General features: G+C 43.0%; 1 protein-coding gene across 1 annotated transcript in view; it reads right to left on the bottom strand.

Moving 5' to 3' along the window:
* Window positions 1-17,466, bottom strand: part of CDH4 (cadherin 4) — a 426,922-nt gene that overhangs the window by 37,775 nt on the left and 371,681 nt on the right. The window contains exon 8 of the mRNA XM_063404276.1: window positions 2,766-2,903. Within this exon, the coding sequence (XP_063260346.1) occupies window positions 2,766-2,903 (138 nt within the window). The remainder of the gene's footprint in view (window positions 1-2,765; window positions 2,904-17,466) is intronic.

Raw genomic sequence — 17,466 nt, 5'->3', positions numbered from 1 at the left:
AGTGGATGCTTTCCTCTCCCCCATCCCGTTGTTAGATTTTACACAGCAACATTAATTCCTGCTGCTGAATACATGAGCTGTGACACCAGCGTGGTGCAGTGTCCTCCTGAGCTACATTCCCATCCAGAAACGATTAAGTCTAAAACCACCCTGGCTGAATGACAGGTAATTTAAGAGCCCTGTAGGGTGGGCCTTTGTATCTGTCTGGGATGAATACAGCTCCTGAGTTCCTCTCATCTGGCAGCTTGCCAAGAGCAAGCCACAGTTTCAGTTTTTCAGCCTATTTTTGTTTTTACAGCAGCATCTCAACACAACTGTTTAAAATAAAAATCTACAATATCTCTCCAAACAGTCTGCAGAGTTAAAAGAGACCATGGACTTTCTCACTCTCTGAGGAGCTATAGATTTCCTGGAAAGTGATTTTTGCTATTTTTTTAGAGGTGTTAAAATGCAGATCAGACTGTTTGAGGACAGTGAGGAGATTCAGCTCAGGCTTAGAGAAACTTATCAGCTTGATGCTGTTCCCTCTGCCAGTAAGGTAAAAAACATATTATACTTTCATACTCACATGAAATTCAGCCTGGCTATACCCAGGAGTATATCAAAGATATTTGTTTCCACAGAATCAGAAAGTATTATTGTAAAACACCCTTGGTTTTAAACTCTTTATAGAGAAGTCCCACGTGCCACTGTGGAAAGCCCTTTGGCCCTTGCAAAACTCTTTCTTCGGTGATTAAAATTAGAGAAATAATGGTAGACATCAACTCTGCTTAGAGGAAGAGCAGCATTTTCTAATCCATTTAACACAATTCTGTGGGTAATTCTCTTGATGGCTTTTATTCCTTCCACGTTTAACACACACCGAGACATTAAATACTCAGAATTCACCTGAAAGAGAATTTCCATTATCCCACTTTCCATCAGCTTGGAGAAGTGCTTTGGAAAGCCATTAAAATTCAGCACATCTGGAGGGGGTGCTGCCCTGCAGAAGGCACCAGTGTGCTCGTACAGGTAACCCTGCTCCCCAAAACCTCAGCTCCCACCTTCACCTGGGGACAAGGACCCCACAGCCTGGGGCAGGGGAACAACCTGTGCTGAGGGGACACGGCCACTAGATGTCATTCCTTTTTCACTCAAACGGAGGGCACAGAAGTATTTCCCTGGCAGAATAAAGTCCCCTCCACAGCCCAGGGAGCTGTAGCAGTGCTGTGGTGCAAGGTCCACAGACACAAACCTCCTTCCAGAAAGCACAATTCTATCCTGGCAGGAGAAAGGACCACACAGCCCAAGTGCTTTATTTTTATGGCTCTTCATAATTGTATCATACTGAAGGAGATCTTTAACCTTTTAACCTTTTAACCTTTTAATCTTTAACCTTTTATATAACATGAAGACTTGAGTGTCCACGGTGGACAAGAAGCCCTTGTGTGCTGTTGCATCCACTGGAGCAGCAGCACAGCCTGGGGATTGATGCCCAGACCTGAAAACGTGTTGGGTGCCCATTTTTCTCCAACTTAGGAGGAATTTAGTGCCTCTCTTCTTGTTAGAATCCAGGTCCAAGTCACCATGTGAGAAAATGCTGTTTGGGTGCTGAGCACGTCACAAGCCCAAGCCCAGCTCCTGATGGAGATGAGAAGGAAGGACCCAGACTCCAGAACTGACATGAAACCAGTATGGGTCCACAGGGGCATAAACTGGGCTCTGCATGACTTCCTTGAGTTCTGTGACATATCTGCAGTTTGTAAGAGTGTAACCAAGGGGAAATTTCGGTCCTAATAAATATTTAGAGATCCTTTAGGATGGAATGAAAATTCAGAATAATATAAATAATAAAAACATTCCTCCAAGGATGTTCAGTGACTCGAGCACAAAGAAGTTAGACCTTCTGTATTTGTAAAGATTTGATGTCCATTTAAGATACATCACTTGCTGCTCCTTGTTGACCCTCAGATGAATACAGACAGGGGGTACACAAGCATTTCTCATTTATTAGCATACAGACCTCTGCACTGCTCTGTGATTTCTAAATTTACTATGCACATTGCAGATGTTCTACATCTATGGGTTATGAAGGCTGGAATGAACCAGACCACATCATTTCACCTTCCAATTCTTCATTTTTTTACCTTAACCAGCTCTAAAAATTTGTCATTTGCAATCTCTGTTTTTTTCCCCTTGCCCTGCAGGAATACCTTGGAATACACGAGAACAGAACAGAAGAAGACTGTGCTAACAAAATATGAGAAAAAATTCTTTAACTGATTAAAACCAGATGCACTGAAGAATGCCTACACGTTTACTGCCACCACACACAAATAATCTGTTAGAGCTATCAGTGAAATACAAATTTTACCAGCTACCTGTAACCACTTAGAGTACTTAGAGCCCTCTCGAAATCATATCCAAGCCATAAACCCCAAATATCTCTCACTGCTCAGGATTTCACTCATAAGTATTAATAACTCTGATATGTCTACAGGCAATTGCTATGAAACCACTGCATCCTCTTTGGTGCAATCAGACATGGGCTGTTTGCCACGTTTATTTCTGCTCCTTCAGTGCCTTGGCCAAATCAGTCACCAAACAGTTTTGCTGGTTGATGAATCAGCCTTTTCCCTTTTTCCTTTTTCTCCCCTGTCTTTATTCCACAGTTATCCATCAAAGTTCCTCCTATCTGCCCAATCAGCTTGGGGAGACAGCAGATATGAAAATCCATGAATTAAAACCCCGTGTCCATGCATCACCCTGCTGATGTGGGTACTCACAGTGCTGGAGGTGAATTCAGGGGGGTTGTCATTCACGTCTGTCACTGTAATGATCGCTGTGGCCGTGTTTGAGAGACCATAGTTAAGATTTCCTTCCATATCTGTTGCTTGAACAATGACTATGTACTGCTGAACTTTCTGGAAAAACAAGAAAAAAGAAGAAAAGGAAAAGATGAGAGACAAAAACGCACCCTGTAAAATGCCTTGGTTTGTTTTTCATATACAAGTGTGATCTTTAAGCAGACTGAGAAATTAATTAGATTTAAAATGTTAGTAAAAAAAAAAAATCAATTAATTTTTCTGCAACGCTTTTGAAGTGATTTTTGCATAGATTGGTGGACATCACCTCTCTCATGGGAAAATAACGGTGTTTTGGGCAAAATTCCCTGGTTGAAGATGACATTTTTATTAACTTTTAAGTATTTTCTGCGACATTAGCTTCTGTCTTCTGAAAACCAGTTGAAGTTTCGTTCATGTGTCTTCACTGAAAACATTGCTAAGAACATTATACCCCCAAAATTGACATCAACATTGCCTGGCGGCCCTCCAGCTCGTTCTGCTCACACAGTTTGATGCCCAAAAAGCATTAAAATGCTCTTTGTGTTTCAATCCTTAACACAATCTTGGTAAATAAGGAGAATTTAAGTCCAGTATGGAAGAAAAAAAATAATTCAATGCAATAAACAGCAGTTCAGCAGAACTAATTTAAATTCCTGAGCACCCCCTACAACACAGCTCTCAAAGGAAAAAAACCTCGCAGAGCCAGCCATAAAAATCACACAGTGAAGTTCTAAAGGATGCTGTAAGTCAACACAACTGGAAAATAAACCTGAATAAAATAGGAGAGGCCATCTGATGTTGCATGTGCACACATCTTCTTGGGATCTCTTTATTTAGGAATATCTGCCTGCACCAAGAGAAGTCTCCTGATCTTTACAACTGGCCTCAAGAATAAATTTTCATTTAGATCTGCAGAATTTACTATTGCTTTCGTGTTGTGTTCACAGAGCACATTACAGGCAGAGAGGAAAGCAAAGCTTTCTTTTTTTTTCTCCTGCAAAGTGGGCAAAGGGATGCAGGAGGACCAGGGAAGGATCCAGCCAAAAGCTCAACACAACCCTGCTCCTTAAGGCTGCAGGTGGCACCTCAGAGAGCCCCAGAGGTGAGTAAACCTGTGTTTTCTACAGGAAAAGCTTTTTTGTGAAGCCAGGTGGAGGGACTTTGATGCAAGGAAAGAGCAACTACCCCCAGAACACAGCTCAGGTATCCAGAGCTGCTCCTTCAAGGTGCCAAAGGTACAAGCGTGTGTAAAATGTCAAATGTCCTCCGAAGTTTCAAAGGGCAAGAATTAGGTCAATTAGACCTCTTTATTCCCATATAAACATCCTTGAAGTGCTGTAATTGGCTCAGTTCTTTAATTCTTCTGAGTTGCCAGAATAAGAGATCTGCATTTTAGCTTTATCTTGATGCCAGGGCTTTTAATTGACCTGCTAAATTGACAAGACATCACACTGAGGGATCCATCAGCACCTTGCAACTGGAATATATTATGGAAATGCATTTTCATTATCTCTTCCTATCTTGTATAATAAAAGATGAGGGAGGAACTATTGTTAGCCCTTGTTTTGCCTCATGCAAGAAGTGCTGTTCACCCCTCCATTTGTAAAGCACTGCACAAGGCTGAAATGTCCTTATTAGTGAATGTAATTTCTATTTCATATTTAGTTTTTCCTTCTTTATTCTCTGTTATAGACAATCTGAGAGGCTGATAGAAGTATTTCCTAACAGGCCAAATACTTTAGTTTAAATAACAGAAGGCTTAAATCACAGAAGTGGGGAGGATACTTAAAAAAGTAGCAGCAATCAGATTTCCCATAAATAAGAAAAACATGTCTGTGTGTGTGTACTCACAGACCCCAAGTTTATAACAGAGTTGTTTTATTTAACAAAGCACCATTCACTGAGCTGTGCAGCTTAATAAAAACACCCCACACAAATTCAGAGCACTAAATTAAAGAAGTTTAAAAGAAAGATGGTGATCACATCATTAAAAAAAGAAAAAAAAAGAAAAAAAAAAAAAGAAAAAAAAAGAAAAAAAGAAAAAAAGAAGAAGAAGAAGAAGAAAAAAAAAGCCAGAAATGACACACACACAAACATAAAATAGCCAGAATTTATTGAAATGTGCAAATGTACCAGCCACACAAAGGGCTGGTGTAGAAGGATGGAAAGAAGGGAAGGATGGCACAGGAACACAGCACTCCTGCAGCAAAGACAGGGAGTTCAAGCTTGGTGATAAAACGTGGGGAATTCCAGCAGATCTCAAAGGGATCAGGCAGGATCACAATGGCAATGCACACACTGGAGGCAGGTGCTGTATCTCAGGACAGCAAACATCAGAAGTGAGCCAGAATCCCAGAGACATCCCCAAAGTTGCCCTGCTCTCCATCAACTCAACACAAAACTGTCGTGTTTAGAGCAAAAGTGGATTCTGACATGGAGAATGGTGGGGAAGTTCTACAGAACTCAGACAGATGAAATCACAGAAATCTCTAGGTTAGAAAAGATCTTTAAGATCAAGTCCAGCCATAAAGCCAACATTGCCAAATCCACCAAAAGGAAATAGCCTGAGATCTGACCTGCCAATCCTTCAGGCACATGGTTGCCATCTACATCCAGCTCCATCTCAAAGGCTCCAGCACTGTGGGCACATAAGAGTGCTCCTTTCAAGTGCCTTGTTTTAGTTTATAACTAATTCAATCTCCAGTGAGATTGGCCCCAGCAGATAACAAATTACTGATTTTTTGTTTTTCTCTAGCTAATCTTTTTGCTTTTGTGCATTAAGCTGATTTTATTGAACTATTCAATCAATTTCAATTTCAGCATGTCCTTCTAATTTGTCACATCATCTCCAGGGGCATCTCAGTTTGTTGTACTAATAGTATTATTATTGTTACGACTATTAAAAACAAAAGAAAAAAAAAAGGCAGCCTCATGCCCCCAAGCACAAGAGACATTTTCTCGATGGCATTTTGATCATACAGTATAATTCTCCCATTCTCTTTCTTTGCAAAAAGGACATTTTAAATAACACAGGGCAGAAACTACAGCATAGAGGTAAACCCAAATGCTCCTAACATTTACTGTGTGTTTGCTCTGATGGTGATGCTGTGGAGCTCAGGAAATGAGCCCGTGGCCCAAGGGGGTCTAGACTAAAACCCAGCCCCAACGAGGCCTGTGGGACGTCCCGTGGCAAATGTTTCTAATAAATCTAACAGATCTTCATGCTACAGCAAAGCAAATGTGCTGTTTCTACTCCAGCCAAGGAAAAAAACTCATCTTGGTAAGTGCAGAGCTTTTAGTCTGACCTAAAAACTAAGAAGGACTATCGAAAGAAAAAATTATGAAGAAAGGAATAATTAAAGGAACTGTGGCAGATCTAATCTGTCTGCTCTTCTGTCAATCATCTGATACAGTGCCCCAAAGAAATACATCAAGCTAAATTCCAGAAGATGGGAATTAGTTGAAGGAATTAGTTAAGCCGGTTAATGGGAAATTAGTCAAGGGCTTGGTTAAAGAGGTGCCTTGTACAGGAAGAATGGCAGCTTGGAAGAAGGGCAATGGGATAATAATAGAAGGATGTGATTTAATAGCACAAAACGAAGCAAGGCACCAATACAATAAAACTTTCCTGGAAGTTGTTTCATTGGACACGAGGAAGGAGAGCTGTCCCCATGTCCCACCAGCTCCCTGCTGCCGAGCAAGCACAAATTCTGCTGGCACAGCCCCGTGTGCAGCTCTCAGCACTGCACATCTGGCAGCCCTGGCTGCTGTGCCAAGCATCATCGGGATGCTGAGCACAGCCAGGCCCTTGTGCTCACTCTGAGCCCCGGATCCAGCCAGGTGCCGGCTCTGAAGAGCCCATCACCGCAGAAGAGCCTGCAAGAGCCTGCCTTGTTTCGTCTGGCAAAACGAAGGCTGATAGCAGATATGATTGCTGTCTATAAATAACATCGGGAGGATAAACACTAGGAAGGCAAAGAAGCAATTTAAACTAAAGGACAATGTTGACACAAGAACGAATGGGTATAAACTGGCCATGAATAAATTTAGGCTGGAAATTAGTAGGTCCTTCACGACTAAAGGAGTGAGATACTGGAGCCATCTGATAGAGGGTCTGGGGAGCAAAAACGTTCAAAAGAATGTATTAAATTAGGGCTAAATCCTCTTAGTCTAGGTAGAAATTATGACAAATTGAGCTAAAGCAGGAGGCAGGTCTCTCAGCATTCTCTGTGTACAAACAACTTTCTAAAAAGAAAAAGAAGAAACCCCCTTTCAGGCCAAACAGCACAGACTGTTCATGTGAAAAGGCTTAACACTGATGGTTATCACTAAACCAGCCCATTCACACAAAGGACCAGGTGCCCCAAACAAAATTACAGCTATTGCAAGTGGCTCTCCCCATCGAGACAGAGGCTGGCATGGAAAGCACCGGCTCAAATCCCTGGCTGGGCTGAGCACAGTCTTGCTGGGAGAGGGTATAAACAAAAATAAATCGTATTCAGAGACAGAGTAGAAAAGAACAAAGTATTTTAAAATGAAGTCCTAGTAATGCAGTGCTACCTGTGATCCCGGTTTTCAAACGTGCACGCACAGGATTTGAGTAATGTGGCTATTGCCAGTTTACACAGGCAATTACTATACATCACACGTGGGCTGGGGAACTGTGTATAGCAAAGTCCAGGAATGCAGTAATTATGTGATTAAATTAATCTGCATTATGGACAAAGGGTTTGCAAAATTAGGACCTACATTTTCAAAGCTCTGTACAAATATTGTCCAATTAATTACTACTTCCTGAGAAATGTATGACTAACTAATTTTAGCATCACGTCTGGTAAAGCAAATAAGGTTACCAGGATGTAGGATGTATTAGCAGGAATCTATTGGTGAAGGAGATAGAAAATCTAAATTCTATTTCCTCCCGTGGTTATCCTCACATCTTCTTTATATCTGTGGGTTTTTTTTAATCTCCCCCTTAATTTTGGAACACCAATGAGATGGACATGAGATGTTCTTGTGATTTGTTTTCTAAATCTTTTTTTTTTTTTGCATGCTAGTGAAGACTTGATGTTCATGTTTTTGGGTATCAGAGATGGCAAACACACCATTAATGAATACTGCACCAGAACCAGGAAAAGGCAATTTAAAACCAAATAAACTTTCACTTGACTCAAGCAGAAGTACTTTTTCCAAAAAGACCTAACTAGCCACCATCTACACAAAGCTCACAGGAACAGCTTTTAAAGCATCTATCCCTTAACACCCCCTACTAAAAAAAAGTTTTAAAAAGCAGATTTCCAGCAGCAAGCCCTCTTCTGGAAGCTGTGGGAAGAAGGCAGCTTTGCAGGACACCCAGAGAGCCCAGCACATCTGCAGCTCCCCCAGCGATGGTGGTGCTGAGAGAGCTTCACCCCTGTGCCAGAGGTGAGCAGAGTCTTTGATAAACCTTGGCTTTTTCATTTCTCACAGACAAAACAGCATCACGCTGTGGCTGCAGAGCCCTCGGCAGACATCAAACCCGGGGCTGTAAATCCCAATGCACAGGCTGCTGCCTGAGTTAAGAAGATGCAGTTTTGCTCCATCACAGCCTCGCTACACAGGACCAGTTCCCACCTGAGGTGTTCATGTTTCTGCTAAGACAGGCATAAAACAAAGGAGGGAACGCTATTTTTAAAAGAAACCGGGCCACTTGCTCAGTGCTGCACGGCCACAGACAGTGAAGAAAACAGCCAGGGTTGTTTTCTCTGTTTGGCTGGGGCTGTATTGGCTTTTCCTCCAGCATGGCAAGGTGTTCCCCCTTCACAAGCCTCTGGAGTATTTGATTTTATGAGCTGCCCGCGATGGCAGAGCCCCAGGCAGGGGTGGTGCTGGTCTGGCTCTGTCCAGCAAGGCACAGTTTGCTCTGCTGGGAACAGCCCTGTGCTCACCAGGCTGCCTGTCCTCCTAGCAAAGGTGTTGAGATGTGAGACCCTGTGACCCTCTGGCCACACCTGCCACCACCCCAACACCAATAAACTTCTCTGTGCCTCAGTCCCACCACCCACAGCAGTTTCATCCACACCTCCAGGCTGGAGGAGCTGTTCCACTCCCCTTCAAAAACCATTCTTTCTGGTACAAATGAAGGTCCACAGCCAAGCTCAGGATTTTCACTTGGCACTGGAACTATATTGACATCCACCTTTAACAGCTTTCTCCTGGCAGCCTGATTAACAACCAGCAATTAAACTTATTTCTTAACACTTTCCCTCTCAGCACCTAAGACCCATAACTTGGGGGATCTCACACCTTATACAACTCATCTGATTCTCTCTTAAGCTACTGCACTTTAGGATAGTACATTAATGCGTTACAATTCACACCTTTTGACCCATTTGGAACACCATTAACTCTTCCAGCTTCTCTCAGGGCAGGTGTTGAATCTCTCACATAAGTGTAAATGGGACCTGCTCCAGCTTTTAGCAGCTCTTTCCTCTTTTGTGTGGCAGCTTCTGAAAGCAAAACAGCCTCTGGTGGTGGGTACAACACCCAGCACTAGCAAGCTGAGCTTTCCTATGAAAGCAGGAGGAAGTGCTTTCAAAGTTACCTGAAAGGAAGTGAATATGATCTTTTTATCACGCAGAGGTTACAACATCAAAGAGTGCCAGAAAGCCTTTCAGGAGTCTACTCTCTTTGGCCTTTCAGTAGCGTTGAGACCAAACAGTTCAGTGGCTGCTGCCCAGGGCTGCCTTTTCTTGTGGCATTCAGGCAGGGGAAGCGGTGGAGTGGAAACTGTTCTGCACTGGGTACAGAGCAGACTCCAGCACATCCCAAAAAGCCTTCCAGCACCCCGGCCACATCCCCCTGGAGCCTCCAGGCAGAAGGTCTGTGAGCCAGACAGGATTGCTCATCCACCTCAGCTCATGGAGAGTGCCAGGAGCTGCTGAGCAGCTCCAGGAGCAGGGCTATTGACTGAGCATCTGCCAGTTGTCAGGGATACACGGGGAGGCTCAGAAATAGAAACTCCTGAACAGCCCTGAGACAAAACCAGGAAAAAAAAAAAGGGAAAAAAAGAGAAACAAAATCAACCCACAGCAGACAAATAACTGGAAATGGTAAGACAGGCTGGGGATCCTGATGGATCATTTTAATGATTTTCTTAACAATGTCTGGTGCCAGCAATCCTGTGCACAAGAAGGGCTGTGTTTAACTGGAACAGAGGTGCTTCGAGTGCAATATGCTGCCACCACATTCATCTGAGATAGATACTTTTTTCTTTTTTTTTTTGGAGTTTTACCCTTAAGGGATTAAACACTGAGCCTGCGCTACCAAGGTTTTGAAAAAACACCCGAGCTGCAGTGAAAAATGTGGAATTTCAATGCAGCAACTTCTGGCCAAAGAAAGGGGCATACAGGAAAACACATCCACCCAAACAGTGAAGTGACCCAAACACACCTTGCAGAGGGTTTGCCAGGCTCTGACCCCAGCTGGCCACCACTGGTGGCAGCAGAATGTTCAGAAGTGTTTTGTGTCCAGGGGTAACAGCACAGTGGGGATTGTTACTAACCCAATACTTGTTCTACATTTCCACTTACAGAGGCTGGGCAACAGAGGCCACAACATTTCTTACCTGATATTTGAGCACAGGCATTTCTCAAAGCTTGAATGAACTGACTCAGGTGCTATGAGCTGACTTCAAAACTATTATCAGAATGATTATCAAAATTATTGTCAGAAACCCCATGGTTACAGCATCTCTGTCCTTGGATAGTATCAACTTTTCTGTTTAGAAAGACTGTCAGCTAATGAGCTTCTCATATGGTTCTCTCATCGACACCAACATTAGGATCACAGAATCACTAGAAATGGGCATCTCTCGTTTCAATGATCCCAACTCCAGATTAGATGTAAATCCACCAGGAAGCAGGGGAGAAATAAGGAAACTGAATTACCTGCTGCTGACAGTCATGCAAAGGGATGGCAGTGAGCTGACATGAGCTAGAGATAAATTTCACGACAAAAAAAGAGATGTGATGAATATCTTGGATAATGTATTTCGATTCTGACTACAGCCACTGTGCCAGAACAGAGGAGGGCTGTGATTAAGGCTGCAGGCTGCAGCTTGGAAGATCTGGATTTCTTTAGCATTTTCCCAAACCCTCCCCAAGTGACCTTTAGCAGGTCATTTAATTTTTCCGTGCATCAAAGAAATTGAAAATAACACTTCAAAATGAAATTAAAACTCCTTCTTATTTAACAGCGATACCGTGAGAAGAGAAATCCATTTGTTGGCTGGAGCACTCAGTCTCTGGGATGAGGGAGGCTGCAGAGCTCCCATCTCCAGCCCTTCCCTCTGCACAGGACAGAGCTGGTGTCCACCTGCATCTCCCAGGAACAGGAACCAGCTCCAACCCAACTCCCATCAACACTTTCCTTTATGCCCCAGAGATTCCAGGTCACCTCACAAAGAGCACTTAGAAGGAGACCTGAGGAATAATAAGCCTTCTAACTTTCAGCTGAGGCAATTTCTGTAAAACCATGAAATTACATTTGGCTTTTCTTGGGCAGGGAGAGATGAGCAATAGTTCAAAGTCTGGGTGGTCACACAGCCCCCGGTGCTGCAGAGAGGTGCCCTGTGGTAAATATGCCAGCAGTAAATTGATGCTGCTTCCTGGTGCTTTCTGCCACTTACTGACAAAAAGAGTGAGTGCTGAGACAGAAAAACCTCAGAATCTCAAGGCAGAGAAGGGAAAGTAAACAACAATCTCAGAAACATTTTTTTTTTTTAAGTAAAAAACAACCTTCTTTGGACTTGTGCAAAGCAAATTCCTCCTGCAGCGTGTAACTTCTTGGTGATTACCCAAAGGCCAGGCTTTAGGATATAAAAAATATCCTAGTTATGTCCATTGCACTCTTACAATCCACAAAACCTTTGCTGTCAAATGCTGCCAGAGCAATTTAATAAACAGGGAGAATGCCTTAATATATTCTGAAACCTGAAAACCACCCATCATTAGCCCCACATGCTGTTTTCCTACTTTCTCTGCTTTAAGCCATTTAGCTGCTACAGCTGTTTTTCTTGTAAGTCTGACTTCTGTTTTTATCAGCCTGATTTGTTTTCTGGTACATCACACTTGATTAGAAAGAGGAAGAAAAGCCTTTCACAATTCAGGTAAAACTGCCTTCTTCTTTAAGCTCTGTCAGGCTGGAAGCTTGAAAAAGATCATCAGGAGGATCAGTGTAGGTGAATAAATATTCATAATATTGCTCATTATTTATACTTGGTCTCATTTTTGCAGATAAGCTTGAAATTCCACACTCATGACACCACTGATGTAGCCAGACCTTTTTATTCTGAGGAACACGAGGGTTTTTTTTTTAAATCTGTCAGTGCAGCAACTAAAAAAATAAAATCAATGTAATATATTCAAACCATTTTGTCTAATCCTATATGTATACACGTGGTATGAACAACACTAAGATCCTGGATTTTAAAATTACTGGCAGTCAGGAGCACAACACAAGTCTGGGGCATCTGTACTGTGTTGACTCCTTATGGTCTGGATAAAATAAACTCATTTGGAGCCATTTGTTATTCACTGCTGAGAATTATTTTAAGAAAATGGCTTGGCTAAGTCCCTGCTGGCTGCATATCATATGTGCCTTATGAATTGAAGGGAATGTCCAAACAGAGAAGGAACAGGTTAGAGCCACAAAAGCAGCTGATTTAATTAAATTTGGCAGAAGGAAAGGTTAGTGGGAAACAGTCAAATAACAGAGAGGAGATTAATGTGATATGCTCCCTATTGTATTTCTCTTAAGAGCTGTTTCACCCAGCGTGGGCAGGGTCACGCTGTGTCGATTTGCTGAGGGAGAATGTGATTGACAACTTCTGGAAAAGAAACTCAGTTTGGTTGTGAAGTTGGAAATAGTAAAGGGGGCTTTTGTCAAAACCAGCTCTGCCTGCAAAGACTTTGTTTCCCTGCCTTGGAAAAGGGCTACACGAAAACAGGTGCACTGAAAAAGATTTCCAGTGCTCTGAGAAAATGAACTCAAAGCATCCTGTGAGTGGAGGATTTTCTTTTTCTTGCTGGAAATTCTGACCCATGACAAGAAAAAAAGGCATTTGAACATGAATAATGTCTGATCTTGCTAATTTTGTATATATTAAAAATATTAAAGATGTAACACACAAGAAATAAAGACATGCAGTTGATTCAATACTTGACTTGTTCTATGTCTTGCTATAGAAGGGCTACAATTCAGACTGAATCTGAAGGAAAAAATACTTAGGTCCAGAGCAAAATACAGTAATAAAGTTTGTGATAACTTATCAAATGCCACACAGCTAAAATTACTTCAATGGTACAAATCATTCACTGAGCAAGGTCTGGGATTGATGGAGGATAAAGGGCTACACTTTTCTGAAGGAGGCATCTCAGCTTTTTTTACAAGCTAACGATCCTGATGTTTATATCTAGTTGTACTAGACAAATAGAAAAGAAGGATTTTTTGTTAAACATTGCATTAATGGATGTGAGAGAAGTCACGAATGGGTAATTATGTGTACTCTTACAAAAGAAAGGCCACCAAAATGAAGAACTATTTTCAGAGAGCAGTCTTCATAACACAGTTCTTCCCATGGAGCTTGCTGATGGCTGTCAGCACTCACTGCCCTCTGGGGCACAGCATTTGGGGAATGAGACACAGTGAGCCCAGGAGAATATTGACTGCTACACTGACCCACTGTGGGTTTGCAACAGAAAGGGGCTGCAGGGCATTCAGGCAAATTTAGTTTTGGGTTCCATTATACCCCAAGACCCAGCAGAGAAACAGCACAGTGAGGTCTGAACCCCAACCTCTGGGGACTCAGAGGTTTTGCAGCTGCTTTTCAAAGGGAGCCACGGCCCAGCTCCAGCAGGGCTGCACTGCCCTCCTGCTCTCTGCTTACACAACTCAGAGAACAGAGTACATCTGCATCTTAGAGCACAGAGTACAACTCACTATCCTGCCTGCTCACAGGGCTTCACACACCAGATAAAACCGGGCAAGTGAGGAACAGGAACAAATGAGTTCATGATGAACTGAAAAACTGCTGATAAACGAGATGATTGAGACGCCAGGCTGGCAGAGTGCCACTGCAAGGGCTGCTGTGATGAGCAGGGACGTTTTCCTTCCCATACTGAGCCTGTCAGCCTTAATCAGATCTGCCTTAGCAGAGCCTCTGTAGACCCAGGTGAGACTCCAAAGAGAGCAGCGCTGCCATCCATGAAAACTGCTCCATGTCAGGGACAGGAGAGGGTCTGGTCAGAGCAGGGCTCCAGAAAAAGCAGATTGATATCAGCAGTGTGAAATTGCAATGCCCTGTTTATTAATTTGAAAGAGGAGGGAGTAGAGCAAGAAGGATTTTTGATAATCCTAAATTGTCCCAGCTGTACAGGGAGACCTTTGGAAGGGTACCTTGGGCCCTTTCTGGTGACTGTGTATGACAAGAGGATGGAGCAGCAGCCATAAGGCACTGCAATAATTGAAGGCAAAATTTAATTTTCCCAGATCAAGGCCTTAATCAAACAGCATTTAATTTCTATGCTTTTTGTCATCTAAGGGATGTGGAGGATCTTTGCAAGTGTCAAAGGCCTTTAGGTGACCAGGAGCAGGTTCCATCATAGCAGGGGAAATTTTATAAAGGAACTGGCACTGTAGAGACCCCCTTGACAACCTCCCAGGCTCCTGTAATATGGAATTAACTCCACATTGCCACGAGGTATGAAAGAGGAACTTGCCAACCACCTTTATGTGATGAAATGCAATTCTTGCAGTTACAAAATTGGAGGATTGTAGCAGTTTCTTGGCTATTAGCTGCAAGAGGGAATTTCAGCACTTCAGCTCTCCCCTGTTCTGGCTACATTTCCGCTTAAAAAACATTTATGTAGGGAAGTGCTGAATTTCATACAAGAAGCAAAATGACCCTGAATTTAGTAGGTTACATTATCAAATACTCAAAAGTAACAGACTGAAATGAAAAATTGCAAAGCATAATTCTGCCAAGAAAATTAATCCTTGTTAACCCATGACCCGATCATATATGATGCTGCTCTGACGAGCTTACTGAAATGCTTTAAATAATGCCAACATATTTTATTTTCTTTGTAGGCATAAATATTGACAAATTCATCCTCATTAAACTTCTGCAAGCTGAGAATTATTCCTGTTTCTCAAATGGGGAACAGGCAGAGGAATTAAGGCTCCTTTTGCAGAGGGATTCATTGGTTTGCAGAGTCCAGTTGGGGATGCTGAATGCAGTTTTAAGCCTTCTTTATGCACAGAAGTAAAACTATATTGATTAAATCCACCCTCACAATGTTACTTCTTTCCCCCCCCACCCTCAGCTCAGACCTGTTTTTGTGTGCAAGACAGTCCTTTTGCTGAGTTGCATCAGTTCACTGAGCAGAATTATGCCAAAAAGACACTTTCTGCACATGTAAATAAACTGACTGTAAGTTCTGGGCAGTAATGTAACTGCAGACTGAGGAGGTAGGTACATAAAAATTGCTGTGAAACAAGCTGGGGTGTGGATTTACAGTGCTTTATCCCTCTACAGGATCTGCTTCATGCCACCCATCACCTGCCATAAGCCTGGGGTGTCTTATCCCACTTAAGGGTACCACACGTGAGCTGGAATTTGTTCAGGCTATGTTAATTGCAAACAATAGTCTTTATTCCAGTACTGGTAATTTCTGCAATTACAAAGGAAAATGGACACTGTGTGATGAAGAATTCCCTCAAAACAAACTATTTTTGTGTTGGCTGTGATGTGGAATTCAAATGAAACCATCTCATCTGTGGTCCACGCCCCAAAATCTCAGCTGCCTGTACAATGCAAGGGAAACATCCCCAAAACTGCATCCCTGTTTTCTCCAGAATCCAGTTGAACATCTTAGCCCTGCAGCAGATTTAGGAGGAGATGATGAGATTCTAAGTTTAAGACTCTCCAAAATACCAGTGAGATGTGTACATTTGTAAAAGCACATTAGTATTTCTCCTACTCCTGCAGCAGTGTTGAGCTTCTGTGCAGCCGAGCTCACCTCAGGTTCAGGTGGATGAAATCACACCAAGTAAATGTTTTATGTGTGTTGCTCTATTTCCTCCACTTCTCAGACAAAACCATGCTGGGAAAGCAGAAGAAACAGAAGCTGAGGCTCTTCACTGCAAGAAAAGAAGCAGGGCTGTAAGAGCAGGCTCCATGTGGAGCTGGTGGTACCATGCTCCTCAGGCAGAATGCAAAGGGATTCAGGACTGTGGTCCTTGGTCTCTCTCAGAAGAAGCTGGAGGCTGTGGTAAGTGTGTGTAAAGAATTTTGTGAAATGGATTAACTCCCTGTAGGGAGAAAGGTGAGATCATGAAATGTATTTAATTTTATCATAAGCTGAACTCACATTTGTGTCCCAGAGTGAAAAGGTTTTATCTCACCCCACTAACAGCAGTGTTTACCTCTTCTCTCTTGGTTAATGGGAGCTGTATGGATTTTTTATTTCTTTTTTTCTCACAGGAAATGTCAGAACGGTGCAGATTTAGAGATGTATTATCTGACAGCAGAAACAAAGTGCTACCTCACACCAGCTGTAACAGGTCCTTACTCTGAGTCATTAATGTCTCTAACTAAGCCATTAGCCCATGGAATCACTGATGGGAACCTTTCCCATGGAAAACACAGCACAGAGATCCCATTTTCACTGCTCTGTCTGGAACAGAAAATACCATCCTAGGCTGGCACCTTCTTTGGTCTCAATATTAGAGGGTGCATGTCTGAGGGCCAGGGATTATCCCAGAGATTCTGCATTGCCTGTGGAGGGATGCCATGAGCTGGGCTCCTGGCATGCTGAGAGGGCACTGAGGCCTTGGGAGGGCTGAGCTGAAACAGAGACTGGACAGAGCCAGAGAATAAAGCAGATATTTACTGAAAGGCCTCCAGGATCCACCTTGGGCAGGACAAGAGCCTGGACAGGGCTGCACCCAAGGTGGACTAAGAATGGTCACAAAATGGACGATGAGTCACAAGGTCTTATATTTTTATAAGTTTTGGTCCATTTACATATTGGGGTTTAATTGTCCCATTACAACTCCAGGTTGTGAGGTCTCATCCTTCTTATTGCCTTCAGCCCACTGCTGTTTGTGCTTTTGGGCCTGAAAGTTGTCCTTGGTCTTCAGCAGGAAAAGGATTTGTTTTGTCTCCCTACTCTGTGAAGAGCTCACTGACACTGAATGTGAGCTCAGACCTGCACCCCTAGACAGCACAAAATCTGAAAAACATGAAAGCTGGAACATAAGGCATCAGGGGGCAGGCACAGAGGGGTAAGATGCATGCAGGAGCATCTCTTCAGGAAGGTTTCCCACCTGTGTGCACAGAGCAGAGCCCTCTGCCCTTGGCTGCGTGGGGCAGGCTGAGCACAGTGGATAAACAGGGAATTCCTCCTCTAACAAAGCCTCCTCTGGCTCCTGGAAAGCTGCAAACAGGCCTCTGGCCACGCTCCAGGGGCAACAGGAGGTGTGGATGCAGAATTTTATGGGTTAGCTCCTGGAGTGGCAGGTGGGGTACATTTGTCTGATGTTGTTTTTCAGCTCCTTTTCCAAAGGGAATGTTCAGCCCTGTACCCAGGGGCTGGGT

The sequence above is a fragment of the Prinia subflava genome, chromosome 8 (genome assembly GCF_021018805.1).
Source record: "Prinia subflava isolate CZ2003 ecotype Zambia chromosome 8, Cam_Psub_1.2, whole genome shotgun sequence".
Classification (NCBI taxonomy): Eukaryota; Metazoa; Chordata; class Aves; order Passeriformes; family Cisticolidae; genus Prinia; species Prinia subflava.
The sequence above is the reverse complement of the archived record's forward strand: the minus strand, read 5'-3'. Positions and strand labels throughout refer to the sequence as shown.